This window comes from Megascapheus bottae, chromosome 5, assembly GCF_031878675.1.
Source record: "Megascapheus bottae isolate mThoBot1 chromosome 5, mThoBot2.hap1, whole genome shotgun sequence".
Classification (NCBI taxonomy): Eukaryota; Metazoa; Chordata; class Mammalia; order Rodentia; family Geomyidae; genus Megascapheus; species Megascapheus bottae.
In genome coordinates, this window is record NC_143513.1 from 76989867 (window position 1) to 77005162 (window position 15296).

Here is a 15296-nt window from a genome sequence, read left to right on the forward strand (position 1 = left end):
TCATCCTTTATGACCTTATGTGCATAGCTTAAATTCTTTATTTTTTATTTTACTTATTTATTTACGCCAGTCCTGGGTTTGAGCTCAGGGCATGAGCACTGTCCTTGGACTTTCTCAAGGCTAGAGCTCTACCACTTGAGCCTCAGCACTACTTCTGGCTTTTTTTTTTTCTCTGAATTTGGTACCAAGGATCGAACCTGGGTCTTTGTGGATGCTAGGCAAACACTCTACCACTAGGCCAAACTCCCGGCCCTATTTTACTTACTTACTTACTTACTTACTTACTTATTTATTTATTTATTTTCCAGCCCTGGGTCTTGAACTCAGGGCCTGAGCACTGTCCTTGGGCATTTCTCAAGGTTAGCACTCTACCACTTGAGCTACAGCACCACTTCCAGCTTTTTCTGTGTCTGTGGTACTGAGGAATCAAATCCAGGGCTTCATGTTAAGCAAGCACTCTACCACTAGGTCAAACTCCCAGCTCCTCCACTTTTTTTTTTTTAAATAATGTGATATTCCTCAGAGTCCTCCAGGAAAGTGGAATTAAAAGACAACAGTACAGTTGGGTGGGATGGTAATAATTCTCACCATTTGCTATACCTTGGATTAAATCATCAGCTTAAAAACTAGGCCATCTGGGTTCTATCTCCAAATATCTAGTCTTTCTAGCCTAGAATGTAGGTTAGGTATTGACATTTTGAAAGTAAAATTCGTAAGTAATTTATTTGTATAACTAACAGTGAGGATCACTGTCTTTGAGGGAAGCCTTTGACAATACTGGTGTCTCCAAAGAAAAAGATGTCAGATAAAGTTATAGAATTTCTAGCCATGGTAGATGAGAAAAAGGCTAATCTGTTTGGGAAAACAGAAAAAGAATTAGATATATCAAGACCCAGTACCTGAAATGAGAAAGCAGGTCTCCTGTAGCACCCACAGCAGGAAGAAATAAGGCAGAAGTGAGTGAGCCACCACAAGGTTGAAGTCTTTCAGCATTTTAATGTCTTGTGTTCAAATTTCTCTTTTGAGTGTTTTGGAAGTTGTCTTGAGGAAAGCCTGTCAGGCTAGTTCCTATACAGGAAAACAAAGATTGTACAATCTTCCCCTTTTGATTAGGTTTTTCTGCCAGGTTCCTTAACTAGATCAACAAGATATTGTCTAGCAAAGCAAATAGCGCAGTCAGAAGGTTAACAGGACACCCACTGAGCACAGAGCTACATCACCTCTCCTAAAGCATGTGGAAGTTCATTGGAAATCCTTGTCTTTACAGACAAATTGACCGTTATCTATTGGATCCATTGGCAGTTGAATGCAGTGTCTTTTGAAGCTGGAGTTACGAACATTGCTGTTCTGAGCTTTTCTTTTCTAATTTCATGCTTCCACACAAAATGTGCCATTTGAAAATGATATAATTTCCATAGTAGCAAATACTTTGAACTATTATAAAAAGCACCATTTGGACAAATTGTTTATCGCCATGTTAAAAGCCAGCCATACTGTCTTGAGATTTAGAGGGGACTTCAGAAGTGGTGACTTCTCATGGTTTAGGTCATACTGAGCAATAATAACAAGCCACAGTATAGAAAGGGATTACCCTGCAAACCTCACCTTTCTAATTTGTACATTACCCCAAACCAACCTAAGGAATCAAGACTAGTATGCTTGTCTATCTCACTTGGAGAGCTTTAATTATTATATTCTTTTATGAGTAAAACAATGGTTATTAAGCAGAGAGGCTTCCAGGTTGTCTTAGAGAGAAATTGGAATGCTCAACATCAGCCGCATAGTCATTTGACCTCCATCCTCAGCAAAGTATCTTGGGAACTACCCTGTGGGGTGTCCATACCTTTCAGCTGTTCTGAGCCCAGAGAAGAATAGTCTTCACTGCCCTCCGCAGCTTGGCACTGCCTGAGATCAGGATGGCTGCGTGGCCAGTGGGACAAGCTGCCATCACAGCTACACAAACCATCACCCCAACCTTGATGCGCCATAGTGTCAGTAACGGCATGGAGAGGAGAGCAGCACAGAAGGAGAGCACATAGAAACAGAGGAAGGAGACCAGAGATACGAGGGCTTTGACATGAGCTTCCAGGCTGGGGTCCCCATGCTCTCTGGTTTGGTACTTCATTGTCCTCAAGTGACTTCCCAGGGAGAAAATCAACAACCCAGATGAAACCAGAAAAGACACAAAAGGAGGGATAGACATCACATTGCAGAAGAGAAATGAGTAAAATAAATGGAGTTTTGAAACCTGCACATTGCGTTCTGTATCGTTCAGGGGTGACCCAACAGTGGTGAAGAAGTGAGCTCTGCTAAAAAAGTCCCACATGCAGAGGAAAGCACAGATGAAGGAGGACAACAAAGCACCCAGAATTATCTGGGAGATCTTCCTGGAGACCCAGCGTGTCAAGGAGAGCAGGAAGGGGCGAGAGAAACGGGCAATCTTGGAGCAGTAGAGGAGACTGAGGCAGGCAGCGAACCAGAAGCTGACTTGGTTTGTGATCATCCAGAGCATGAGGATGGCTTGGTAGCTGTGGCTCAGTGTCTGTTGGATCTGCTGGAAGAAGGTGAGGTAGATGGTATTCAGAAACAGCAGCCCATGCAGGAAAAGTCGCGTGATGCTCAGGCACAGTATCACAAGGTCACAATTGTTCAGTGGCTGCTTCTTTACCACATCCCCCAAATTCACCAAGACAATGAATGCATTGACCAGGATTCCCACTACAAACTCCAGAAAGGAAAGCACCAGAAACACAATCTTGGCTTCAAAGGACACTGTTAAGGGCGGAGTCATGGTCAGCATGATGCTTCTTCTCCTGTTGACTAATGTACTTAACACCTAAAGCACCATCCAGTAGGGAAAGACAAGGGAACCTTTGGAATCAGGTCCTTCCTTTACAGAATATCCATCTCTTGCTCTAGCTCTGTCCCAGGAGGTTACAGAAAAGCCTTCGGCAGGAGCTTAGAGAGAAATGTTGCTTTAGAGTATCTGGGAAGCTTGTAAGAATAGATGACTGATGGTTTTACCTCTTGGATGATGCAGAAGCTTTTAACAGAGCCAGTTTCCTTTTCCATGGCCTTAGGAGGTTGCAGTACCTCAGCAGGGATGCAAACAAGATAGGGTCAGCTTTCTAATGAGATAGGGTCCAGTTTTGCATGCCCATCTGGACCTGTGAGGGTGGAGGTGGGAGGGAGTAGGATTTGTTTGTGGGTTTCAAGAGAAATAGAAGCAGGCAAAACAGAGATTCTCAGTGAACTAAGGTCCCACATGTTGTCTCTTTCCATTTGCATTTGTTCCATCTTCTCCATGGCACATAGACGTGCTTTAACGTGAGCGAGAGCATGGCATTGTGTGGCATCAGTGCTTACAGTTTCATTGATTTTATATGTCTTTGTTGTGCCAGACACTGTGCTTGGCAAGAGAGGTATTAATCTGATCAAGACTAGCATCTTGCTATCAACAGGGAGGGAAGGGGCCATATCTGACATGGGTTATTCTGTCCCCACTTTTCCAGTTTTCCACAAAGCAACAATGATCCCGATAAAATACAACTGAGATCACGTCATTGTTCTGTTCAAAATGTTCAGGGCCTCTGAAATGAAGTTTCACATTTTAGAAGAAATGTCTACAAATAAAGTGCTTAGTAATCTTATCATATCCTCATGGATTATGTCTATAATGAGACCTCTTATATTTTTAACATCCCTAGGAATGTGTTCTAACAAACATGGCTGCAATTTCTGAAGTCTAGGTTTCTCCCACCTTCAACAACATCAAATATTTGTTAACCTCTGTGTTGGGGACCGACTGTGGGGTCAATGACCTTGGACCTGACCTTGGACCTACACAACTGTATACACAAGAAAGTAACTCTTATCAGGATGACTTTAAGCAATGTTAATCCTTTCTCATTTATCCTATATGTGATTTGTTTATTATTTTGTATGAATGTAGCCTCTGGCAGTTCCCTAGTTTTAAGAAGAGTATTTAAGGTCGGAACTTAAAATAAACAGGACAGTCTTAGGCGGCAGTCTGGAGCTCACAGCCTTCTTGGACTGCTGACTTGGGCTGTAGTCCTCCCGAACTCCATCTGTTTGTCTCTCTTCTATTTTTTCCTAGTCCTTGCCCCTATTTCAGGAATCCCAATCCGCGAACCCTGGTTTGCTGCCGGCTGGCCCCGGCACCTCTGGCCTTCCAGCACCTCTAATCCTCCCAGGTCTCAAAGGAAACATCAATGGTATTCATGATTGCATCTGAAAAAATCAGGCTTGTTACTCAACAGATGGTAGAAGTAATCATTCAGACATTGCATATCCTTATCTGACATTTCCCCCGATCTGGTGCCTCTCTTGCATCACTTGCAAATATTTTAATTTCTCTGCTTTTAGTATGATTGATCTTCACACCTTCCTCGGTCCCTTATCCATTTTGTGGAATGAGAGAGAATGGAAGGAAAGGAGAAGTCCCATGGCTCACTCCTCCCTCTGGGTTTCCACCCCTGTTCTGCTTGCTTAGCCTTGGTGCTTCTTGGGCCTTCTCTACCCACTCTGCCTAGCTTCACTTGAAGGTTCTCTGAGGCTCTGTCTACAGTGTGTATCTTGAACAAGGCACTCTTGCATGAAGGCCTACCTCTGTCACTTTACCCTCTTTCTGATGTTTGCAAGCAGTTGAAAGGTTCAGCCTTTCCCATTCATCTCGGATGAAATGTCAAGGATGATGATGGGAATAATTTGTGCACAGAATGTTGCAAGGTTTACCTTAATGGTCTCACGTGGTATGCCTGGAATGATAGCTCTCTTGGAGTGATGCCCATTATATTACCATTGTTCTAATGTATTTGTCTTAATCTTCATCATCCAGTGCTCTTTTCTAAATATTCATGTAAAATATTATTGAATGCAAGAGGTATTTGTAGGAAATTTAAGGTGTGGATGGGGTTGAAACAGATGAGGGAGACCAATTTACATTATACCCATAAACTTACATGTTAAAATGAAACACCTTTGTACAGCTACCAAAGATAAAAAATAGGCATTTGTGCTGTTTCACTTGTTTCTGCACATCATCTTTTTCATCTTCCTTTGAAATTCCTTGTTTATTTGTAAGTTGAGGTACAAATCAGTGACTACTGAAAGTGTTTGCTAGTCCTATTTCATTCTGATCTGTACATCGTGTTATCCTTATAGTTTTTCCATTGTATATAATTACAAAGTATTGTGGTTACAGTTAATTCATGGTGACTATCTCATGGGGTCCTCAGCAGAATGTCACCCACTGAATCATTCATTGATTTTTTTCCTAGTTCTCTTTACCATACACCAGGTGGCAGTCTTGTACCAAAGCTTTTAATTAAAAGTGGTTGCTTCTTTAAAGATTCTGGATGGGGGGCAAAAAAACCCCACAAGATCTAGATGGAAACTACTCTACAGTCCATACTGAGCTATGTAACCACAGGGCTACAGCAATTCACATGAAAATGTTAATCTTTATATCAAGAACCAATGAAATATTTGATTATATATTGATTTCTTAGACACTAAATTGTGCTATTATTTCTCCATAATACAGGATTCTTTCAGAGACAGTAGCTGAAATCCTCTGTGATAACCCTTCCCTTATGCAATGGAATGTTTGGGTTGGCACATAATCTCCAGTGTGAATAGCCTTTAGAAATTGGCTGTCTTTTGAAAACTATTACTCAAGAAGCTAAGAACAGCCTGCATGGTGGCTCATGCCTGTCATCCTAGTTACTCAGGAGGCTGAGATCTGAGGATCTCAGTTCAAAGCCAGCCCAGGCACAAAAGGACCTGAGACTCTTATCTCCAATTAATCTCTAGGAAAATGGGAAATGGGGCTTGGCTCAAGGGTAGGGCGGTAGCCTTGAGCTGTAGAGCTCAGGGACAATGCCCAGAGTCCAAGCCTCACAACAAAGAAAAAAAAATCAACAATGGAACCCATAACAGGAACAAAAACTAGTAAAAACTTACCATCCCTCTACTTTGAGAATTCTATAGACCATAGCACTTGGGTTTGGACTTTGGCTGCCATTTATTTCAAGTCATTGGAATTGTATCCCTTAGATTGACTTCTTTTTAGAGTAGTTACTAGCTTGATAGTATGTAATTGCAAATGATATCAAATCTCATTCCCTTGAAATACACTAATGGTTCCAATGACCACATAGATGGATATATTACATGACATTTATTAAGAAAGAATTATGTTCTAGACTTTGTAAGGGACACTGGAGAATCATTGCTAAGCAAAAGGAATAAGAGAAACTGAAAAGGACCAGGGCTGGTACACACCTCAGGGTAGGGAAAGGAAGAAAATTATACAGTGAACTTTGTAGAACTAAAGATTGTAAGAGATGGAGTCAGTATGGCCACAAGTCCTAGTGGTTCTAAATTTTAAGGACAAACTGAACAACTATCGAATCTAGAAAGTTAAGTGCCAAGACACAAGGCTAGATTCAACCTCCCATGAACACACAAGCTTGCTTGTCAGAAGACTTGTCTTGATAAATGATCTATAGTTTGTTTCAAGTCATGAGCTTTTTTTGTGTGTGTGGGTTGCTTGAACCAGGTCTGGGTGTTGTCCCTGTGCTCTTAAGCTCAAGGCTACTGCCCTACCCTTGAGCCACAGTGCCACTTCCTATTTTCTAGAGGTTAATTGGAGATAAGAATCTCAGGTCCTTTTGTGCCCAGGCTGACTTTGAACCTTGATCCTCAGATCTCAGCCTCAAATCTTAGCTAGGATTAGAGCTGTGAGCCACTTCACCTGGCTCAAGTCATGAACTTTTAAAAATTTGTAGTATTTATACGTCTCTAAAAGGAGTAGAGATATATAACTATCTGAATGTTTATTGTTACAGATAGACCAAAGTCACAGCTTCATTAGGAATGTTTTAGAATCATATTAGAGAGAAAGTGTGATGTGGAAACAGTTACAAAATTCCAAAGGCAGATACACAATGGGGACCTCTCAAATGACCACAAAATTTGGTGAAAAAAAAAAGCCCCACACATCTCTGGGTGCCTGCCTATATGCACACAAGCGTGCATACACACACACACACACCCCAAGAATTCCTTTTTTTTCTTTCTGTGAAATGATTCAGTGATCCTAGGAGTTGAAGTACAGAATTGCTGCCCTGCCCCAGTGGCCAACGTTAGAGGGTGCTGAGAATCCCTGCACTGGAATAGCATGCTTGAGGATGGGGGCGGGGTGGGGGGGCTCCTAAAGTGCCTTCAGTCAGAGGAGAGGGCAGAGACACGAGGATCTCTGGATCCTAACCAGACTCATTGTTCTGAGATATCCTGAGATGGTCCTAAGACTAAAAAGTTTAGAGGAAAGAGAGACAGTGAGGGAGACAGAGAGAGAGAAGTCTTATCTGCCTGGGAATTTGGTAACTTGTCTGAAAGCATGCAAATCCTCTTGTCTGGGTAAGTATGTGAAACCAAATGATAGTATGGAGAAATCAGCTTGCTTCACGCACATACACACATATACACACGTATACATATATGTATAGATATACACAGATTATATATATATATATATATATACTTGTCATGATGAGGGAACAAACAGGAAGTAAAACATGAAAGAAAGGATGTCTTTACTTCCTGCATTTTAAGGCATGTAAGTTTTTAAACCACACTTGTCAAAAGAATATGGATGGGTGGGCTGGAAATGTGTCTTAAGTAGTAGAGTGCTTACTTAGCATGCGCAAATCCCTGGATTCTATTCCTCAGTACCAAATAAATAGAAAAAGCCAGAAGTGGTGCTGTGGCTCACATTGTAGAATGCTATCATTGAACAAAAGAAGCTCAAGGACAGTGCCCAGCCCTTGAGCTTAAGTTCATGACTGGCAAAAAATAAAGTGTTGAGCAATTAAGGACTGACTGGGGATTAAGAGTCCATCCCTTAGTTTAGTCAGCTCTGACACCAACACGGAATCTTGTGACCAGGGACACACATATGATCCCTTTCCTCAGCAGGGCCTGAGAGGATGTTTTAGGTGAAGTCAATAGAGCTGGAAAACCTTGGATGATATTCAGCTATGTCCTGATTTTCTCTAACACAGCTTAGCATAGAACAGTAAGGGGACATTGGGTAGCACTAGCTTTTTGAGTTTTCTCTCTCTTTGACTAGCCAACATGGAAATTCAAGCCATGTCCAAAGGAGTCTGTGGTCATGTTGATTCCTGGATTGCAGACGAGCAGGCAGAAGATCACAGGGGCCGGGGCAGAGAAGAGGCACACATGGCAGAGCCCACACATGGAAGTAAGACATTTACTAAATCTTTTTGAATGTTTCCCTGGGTGTGAGACAAGAACTCATAATCACTACTGTCAAAGGCATCACCTCTACTGGATCTGTCCGACTCTTAGCATCCTCTGCTGGGGAAAGCTTTCTAGTATAGTAGTTTGTTACTTGGGGGACAAACTCCATTCAAACTATATCCAGTCTGAATGGTTTCTTGTTTCTGCTACTCTCCATACGTCTATTTAATTTTCCTTCTGACAAACAAGTATTTGTTTAAATTCTTCCATCTCTGCCCCAGTAACATTGCATGATCCCACAGACCTAGTATCCAATGAATAGAATCTAATTGGGAAGTTTGGATCATCTGACCAGAACTGGTTCGACCAGCTTTGACCAGGGGTGGAGGTGTGCAGAGCTACTCTTTGCAAGGAAAGGAAGTATGGAGGACATGATAGTCTTTTGTGTACAAGACTTGAGCTTAAAGAAAAGTAGCTGTCTCTGAGTGAGGTGGGTAAACTCTGACCATTAATAAGCTGTGAGAATTGGTTTGGGAGACTTCATAGTGAATGAACTTGGAGTTGGTTAAATGGAAAAAGAAAACATTACAAAAACAAAAAAGCTGGATGTCAGTGGTTCAGGACTATAATCCTAGCTACTTAGGAGGTAAGATAGCAGGATCACGATTTGAAGCCAGCCTGGGAAGGAAATCCCATGATACTTTCAACTCCAATTAATCACAGGAAAAGCCAGAAATGGTACTGTGGCTCAAGTAGTAAAGTACTAGCCTTGAGCAAAAGGTGCTCAAGGACAGTTCCCAGAACCACAGTTCAAGCCCTAGGACCAGCAAAATAAAACAAAACAAAAAATACAATAACAAACATTGAGCTTGAAAAGCAGTTTTGGAATTCTACTGACTTTAGATCTATGAACATTAGATTTCTAGGTCATAAAAATTAATATGACCTCAAGTATACTATTGTCTATTTGATTGGCCTTTAGTAGGTGATTTTTCCTAGTTTTGGTTTCCTCATTTATAGGTGGGGATTAAACGTACCCAAAATACTCAAAAGTATCAAAGATGTGATTCAGATTAAAGCCCTCTGTAAAATACAAGGCGCCAGAGAGTTTTATTGCTATCATAAATATTATGTACTGTATTATTTCAAACAATTCTCCCCTTGAACTCATGCCTCTGTGTATAACTGCTCTTACCTGAGAGGCAGAGATGAGGAAGAATGAAAGAGTGCTGAATAGTAGATATTTCACAAGAACAGGATATGCTGTAATGCTCTGTGTATGTCATTTCTACTCTCACCATCCTTTAAACATTTCTGGGCAAAAAAATTGCTTCTAATTCACCCAGCTTCTCTTCTCCCCTTCTAAGTGGCCTGTGATGTGAAGGACTTACAAGTGGGACAAAGGAAAGAAAATCCCTTGGCTGAAATAAAGAGGTACAATTTGAAGTTGGTAGACTATAGAAACTGAGAGATCATTTGGATATATTTGGAATGTGCTTGAGGATGTGTAATATGTTGTAATGCTGGGGAAGAGGCTGAAAAGAGTCACGTACTATAAAGCAATGAGATGGGTCTAGTCTTTTTCCACTGGCCTGTAGAATCAGTTTTGTGTGGTGTACTGTAGGGAGAATGTTCACTTATTTATTTATTTATTTATTTATTTATTTATTTATTTATTGCCAGTCCTGGGCCTTGAGCTCAGGGCCTGAGCACTGTCCTTGGACTTTCTCAAGGCTAGCACTCTACCACTTGAGCCACAGCACCACTGAGAATGTTCACTTTTAAAAGAGTACAATGTGTTTTTGCATGTACTTTGCATGTAGTTCGAGAAAAGGAAAATATCGGAATTACAGTGACAATACTTATTCCGGCTTCTGGCTTAGCTCTAGCCAAGGGCTAACGACTGAAGATCATTTTAATGAACATCTCACTGTGGTCCCTGGTGAAACTCCATTGGGACTTCATAGAGCAGGAGAGGTAATATTCTGAACTCAATATGGAAAGAAGCCAATAGTTCAGCATTTTAAGCTCTATCAGAGGGCTAACTTGCTCATGTTTATATTTCTATGATTTCCCACCGATATGCCTCAAGATACCAGAGTCTCTATAATTTAGCTCTTGTGTGCTTTTCAGACATTGTCTTTAATTTGCCTGTAGCTTTTTGTCAGTCTGTAGCTGATTGTAGGAATTTCAAAAACGGACCCATTGTTCCTTACTTCTAGGCATTGCCGATGCTGCTCTCTGGGCTTATACTGTCTTTCTTCCTCTCATTCCCTTCCCACTGTGACCAAGTCGGGCCTTTGGTTTGGTCTCTGGGGTTTCCAAGGTGTACATTTTCTTCCTAATTGCAACTTGCTTCTTGTCTGTATCATAGCTCCTTGGCCTCTTTTATTCTCTCAGCTGTGAGATTAAGGAAGTGTCAATCATAGTTTTATTTAAGTGAAACTTGATTAGACTGCCTACCTTGGCATTCTGTTTCCATCTTTTATTAGTTGTCTAACCTTAGGAAAGTTATTGGCTTCCTGAGTTTTTATATTGGGGGCTAACAACAGTCTTAACAGTCCTCATTGGACATTTATAAAGAGGAAATGAAAAATGCACATGACTCATTTAGCACAATACCTAGGCCCACCATCCATGTTGTTATTCTGGTGGTGTCTTTTCCATAGCATGTACATAAGTCAGGAATTAAAGTAAATACTGTTCAGGAAGTTAATTCTGTATTTTCTGTGCCTGAAAACAGGGACTTAGGGCTAATACCTGATCCAGATCTAGGATCGTAATGACCCCTTAAGGGAGTGGAGAACTGGAGGCATGTCTGTCATACTACTTCTTACAATGACCCCTTAAGAGAGTAGGGAACTGGAGGCATGTCTATCACATCACACTATTTCTTCTCACAATGACCCCTTAAGGGTGGAGTGGAGAACTGGAGGTACATCTGTCACACTACTTCTCACAATTGCAAGGTCTCCATGGCTCTGAGCAGTCACGTAGGAGCACCTACCATTCCAAGCTCAGGGAAGGCCTTGGCATCACTTTAAGTACTCCATAACAGCATGTACCTTGGTCTGGTCTAAATCAATTCTTCCTTCCTTCCTCCTTTCCCTCCTTCCTTCCTCTTTTTATTTCTTTTCTTTTTTAGAACTGGTGTTTGAACTTAGGGCTTTTTGCTTACTAATAAGCAAGTTGCATACCAATTCAAGCATATCCTCAGATTAATTCTTCCTCCTCCTCTTCCTCTTCCTCCCCTTCTTCTTCCCCACTTCGTCTCCTTCTACCCCTTTCTCATCCTGATCCCCTCCTTCTCCCTCATCCTCGTACTTTTTTGTCTTGAGGCTAATCTTTTACTACTTTAGCAGCAGCACCACTTCTAGCCAAGTTGGTTAGTAAATGGAGATAGTCTCAAGGACTTTCCTGCTTAGTCTGGCTTTGAACTTTGATCCTCAGACCTCAGCCTCCTGAGTAGCTAGAATTACAGGCATGAGCCACCACTTCCTTTTTAATCCAAAGACTTGGAGCTAAACATCTACATTGCTTTAATTGGGCAGCATCAGCAGTTGCCAGTATGCAATGCAAGGCTATGGACGTGAGGTAGGTGTTCCACCTCTTTCTTTCTTACGCAGTAAAGACCACCCACTATGCTAGGCTGGAATCTTGAGATAGGGTAGACTGGAAGGCTGATGTAGTTGAAGGAGCTGGGGATTGGGAGTCCAGGTTTTGGTCTCCAGTCACAGAGATTCAGTTAAAGCAATTCTAGCTGACATTTCCTGGATAGTTTTGTCATACTAAGTTGTTTACTTGTATAATTTTGCTTATTTTATACGCTTGTTGTATAGGTGCCATTATTATCTATTTAAATTAAGAAACTAGAAGCTTACATGACTAAGACCTTCTAGGCTTTGAATTCAGATCTAGATTTTTAGTCAGTAGCCACAAATACCTCTTATTTCTTCCTCTGTAAAGCGAGTGGGTGAAAGTTCTTAAAGTTGATTGCAACCTATTCTACTGGCATATGCTCTGAAGCTAGGTAGAGATGCATTCAGATGCAGTTTTGATAATTGCTGCCATTGCAGATAGCACAGTAAGGTGGGCAAAGGTCTTGGTACCATATGGCCTGCATGCCAGTTAGTTTCCCTTTCCCTCCCATTCTAGCTCTGAATTGTTCCTATGCCTTTGGTATCTACTGCCCTTCCAGACTGTGCTGTAGAAGTTGCCATTTCCTAGCATTTTCACTCATGATGAGCAAAGTGAGAAAAATGAGAACAAGCCAGTGAATTTCATCTTGATTGTCCAAGTCACCAACTCACTGTAGCATGACAAGGATAAAAGATAGTGACTTTAGTTTTTCTGGGTGACAAACCCAACTCTCTATCTAGAATATTACCAGATCTTATAGACACAAAATTATTCTGATGTCTTAAAATAAAAGCTACTCAGCACTAACCTTGAATTTCTTTGGGGTCTGGTGAGTCATGGATTCCTCTTGTGGCAGTGTTTGAGGAAGACTGTGTTCCATGTTGGCAAGGTCTACTTAGTGAGAAGGTGGCATTCTTAATCTGGGGTCACTGGATGGGATTCCGAATGCTCAGTGAACTTGGGAAGGAAGGGTATTTACATAGCTATCTTTTCCTAATCTTGAATTCAAATCTAACATTTCTTTTTAGTACAAAGCCAGATTTCAAACCCATAGTAAAGTATGCAATATAATTGGTTTGCTTTGTATCATTATTTACTTATTTAAAAACTTTCTTTTAAGCATATCCATATGGCCAAAGAATCTTCTTCAGCAGAAACAAGTTTAAGGACACTTTTTGTTATGGCAAGGAAAAATCAAAATTGGACAAGTTCAAAACCATTTTCAAGTCAGCAGATCGTGCTACTAAATGTTAAGGAGTTCCTGAGTGGTTAGGGATCTCTGGGGCTAGATCAGAGTTCTACCAGGAACCAGGACATTTATTATTTACCTATTTATCAATCTCCTATTTCTCATTTTTGTCTATGCATGGCATCATCCTCTGTTGTCTTAGCAGACTTATAGGCTATCCTCACAGCAGTGATTAGAAGGGTGGGTGTTGTGTTGGTGGCTTCTCCCTCTGAGCCCTAAGGATATTCTGGGAAGAGGAAGACTGTAATTACTAATTAACTCATCATTCTGATCTTGGGCTGGGAAGCTGGGCAGTGATTTACACCTGAAAGTAATTAGCATATTCTTGATAGACCAGTAACCAGTGACCAGAGCATAGGTTGCTTTCTAGAGAGGAGCACAGTGCTCCTCTGCTTTTATTACAAGTTGTCCTGCAGAAGCTCAAGAGCCACAGCAGGAAGCAATGAGGTATATTTGTGAAGTGTGTATTTATCTGGAAGCTGCAGATGTTCTTGTGTGAGTGTGTGTGTATTAGAGGGCGAATTTGTGTTTCCCTTTGGTTAGAATGCCATGCTTAACTTATCATGGACAAAAATAATTAACAGCAAACCAGAAAGTTAAGCAAACCCACATAAAATTCATCTTATTTATCCTTTCTTTCTTTCTTTTCTTTCTTTCTTTCTTTCTTTCTTTCTTTCTTTCTTTCTTTCTTTCCTTCTCTCTCTCTCTCTCTCTCTCTCTCTCTCTCTCTCTCTCTCTTTCTTTCTTTTCCTCTCTCTGTCTCTGTGTGTGTGTGTGTGTGTGTGTGTGTGTGTGTGTGTGAGTGTGTGAGTGCACACAGCACACATGCAAGTGTGTATGTTTGTACATGTATTCCTCTGGACTTAGGCCAGATGTACAAAGCCTGATTGTAACTAAATTTGTATGTTTGTGGTGAGGTGTGAAAAGCTAATATTCAGGTGAGGTAACAGGTGGAAACTTTTTCCAATTCTGGAAATGAGATAGAAGTGAAGAAAAGCAGGAAAAGTGTTCGAGTAAGATGAACATTTTGAGTCATTCCTTGAAAAAAGATGTGGAGCTGTGATTGAGGAGGTGGTAATTAGAGACATCATTAAGGTAATTAGGAGTTCAGGAAATCTATTACTGTCTTTAGGAGTTTGGTGATTTATTAGTCAAACACATAATTATTTTAGGGAAGAGTGCAAGTGTGTGTGTGATATGTTGAGGTACATGTATGTATGCATTGGTGAGTGGGGGGGATTTCCTGTGGAATCTGGAAGGAGGTCATGAGGGAAAAGGACAAATACCTGGACTGCTAGTCCTGTGTGATACACAATGAAAGGGGACAAGCAACAAATAATTGTTAGCTCTTTCCCTTGTTAAAGTAAAGAGCTGGGTTCTTACGAATTGCTAGGTAGCTAGGCATCTCCATTCTGCCCAGTCACTGAGGTAGGAAGGATGAGCTATTAGGGAAAGGGAGAGAGGTGAAGGTCAATCCTGGGGGTCGCACTGGCTACCAGTGGCTACAATGCATGAACATGAGCCTCCATGAGCTCTGGTGATAGCTCGTGGGCACGGATCAAGAAGGAGGAGGGGGGGGCATGGTGAGCTTTACTAGGTAGGGACCTAAGGAAGTGGGATGACATTCTACCTTTAGTTAAGAGTTCCACCACTATTTTACACACATTTGTACCAGATGCCAGTGAGGTTATTCCTTCACCAATTAATTTCAGAGAGCTAATAAAATTACAAAGCGCTCTATTAACAGGAGAAATTAAGGAACAGATACATCCAGAAGAGGAAAATTTCCATTTAAAATTGGTTCAGATGGTTACTATGGAATGTAATATACTGAAAAAGATAAACCCTGGAACTGAGGTCACAGAAGGATATAATTGTCTTCAAGAGATGTTCCCTCTTTCTGTTCAGATGGGGAACCTGAAGTCTACAGGTCACACAGTTGAATAGGATTAGAGTGGATTCTTAGATCTATACATTTTTTTTGTATATGATCAGACTTGATACAAACAACAACAACAATAAAACCCATTATTATCTAGCCTTCTAAACAGTTCTCAGTATTTTGGAGGAATATCCATGCTGGCAGGGAAATTCTTATAAGTAGGTATTGGTCTCTGTAAAG

The 15296-nt window shown here is 41.0% G+C and overlaps 2 protein-coding genes across 2 annotated transcripts in view; one reads left to right on the plus strand and one right to left on the minus strand.

Annotated features, from left to right (window-relative positions):
- Positions 1-1846: 1846 nt before the first annotated feature.
- Tas2r38 (taste 2 receptor member 38) lies at positions 1847-2800 on the minus strand. Its single transcript, XM_090332418.1, has one exon. It carries the CDS (start codon positions 2798-2800, stop codon positions 1847-1849), a length of 954 nt encoding a protein of 317 aa, XP_090188544.1.
- Positions 2801-8172: 5372 nt separating this feature from the next.
- The window catches only part of Mgam (maltase-glucoamylase), a 139952-nt gene continuing 132828 nt past the window's right edge, over positions 8173-15296 (plus strand). The window contains exon 1 of the mRNA XM_090333430.1: positions 8173-8287. Within this exon, the coding sequence (XP_090189556.1) occupies positions 8198-8287 (90 nt within the window). The 5' untranslated portion in view covers positions 8173-8197. The remainder of the gene's footprint in view (positions 8288-15296) is intronic.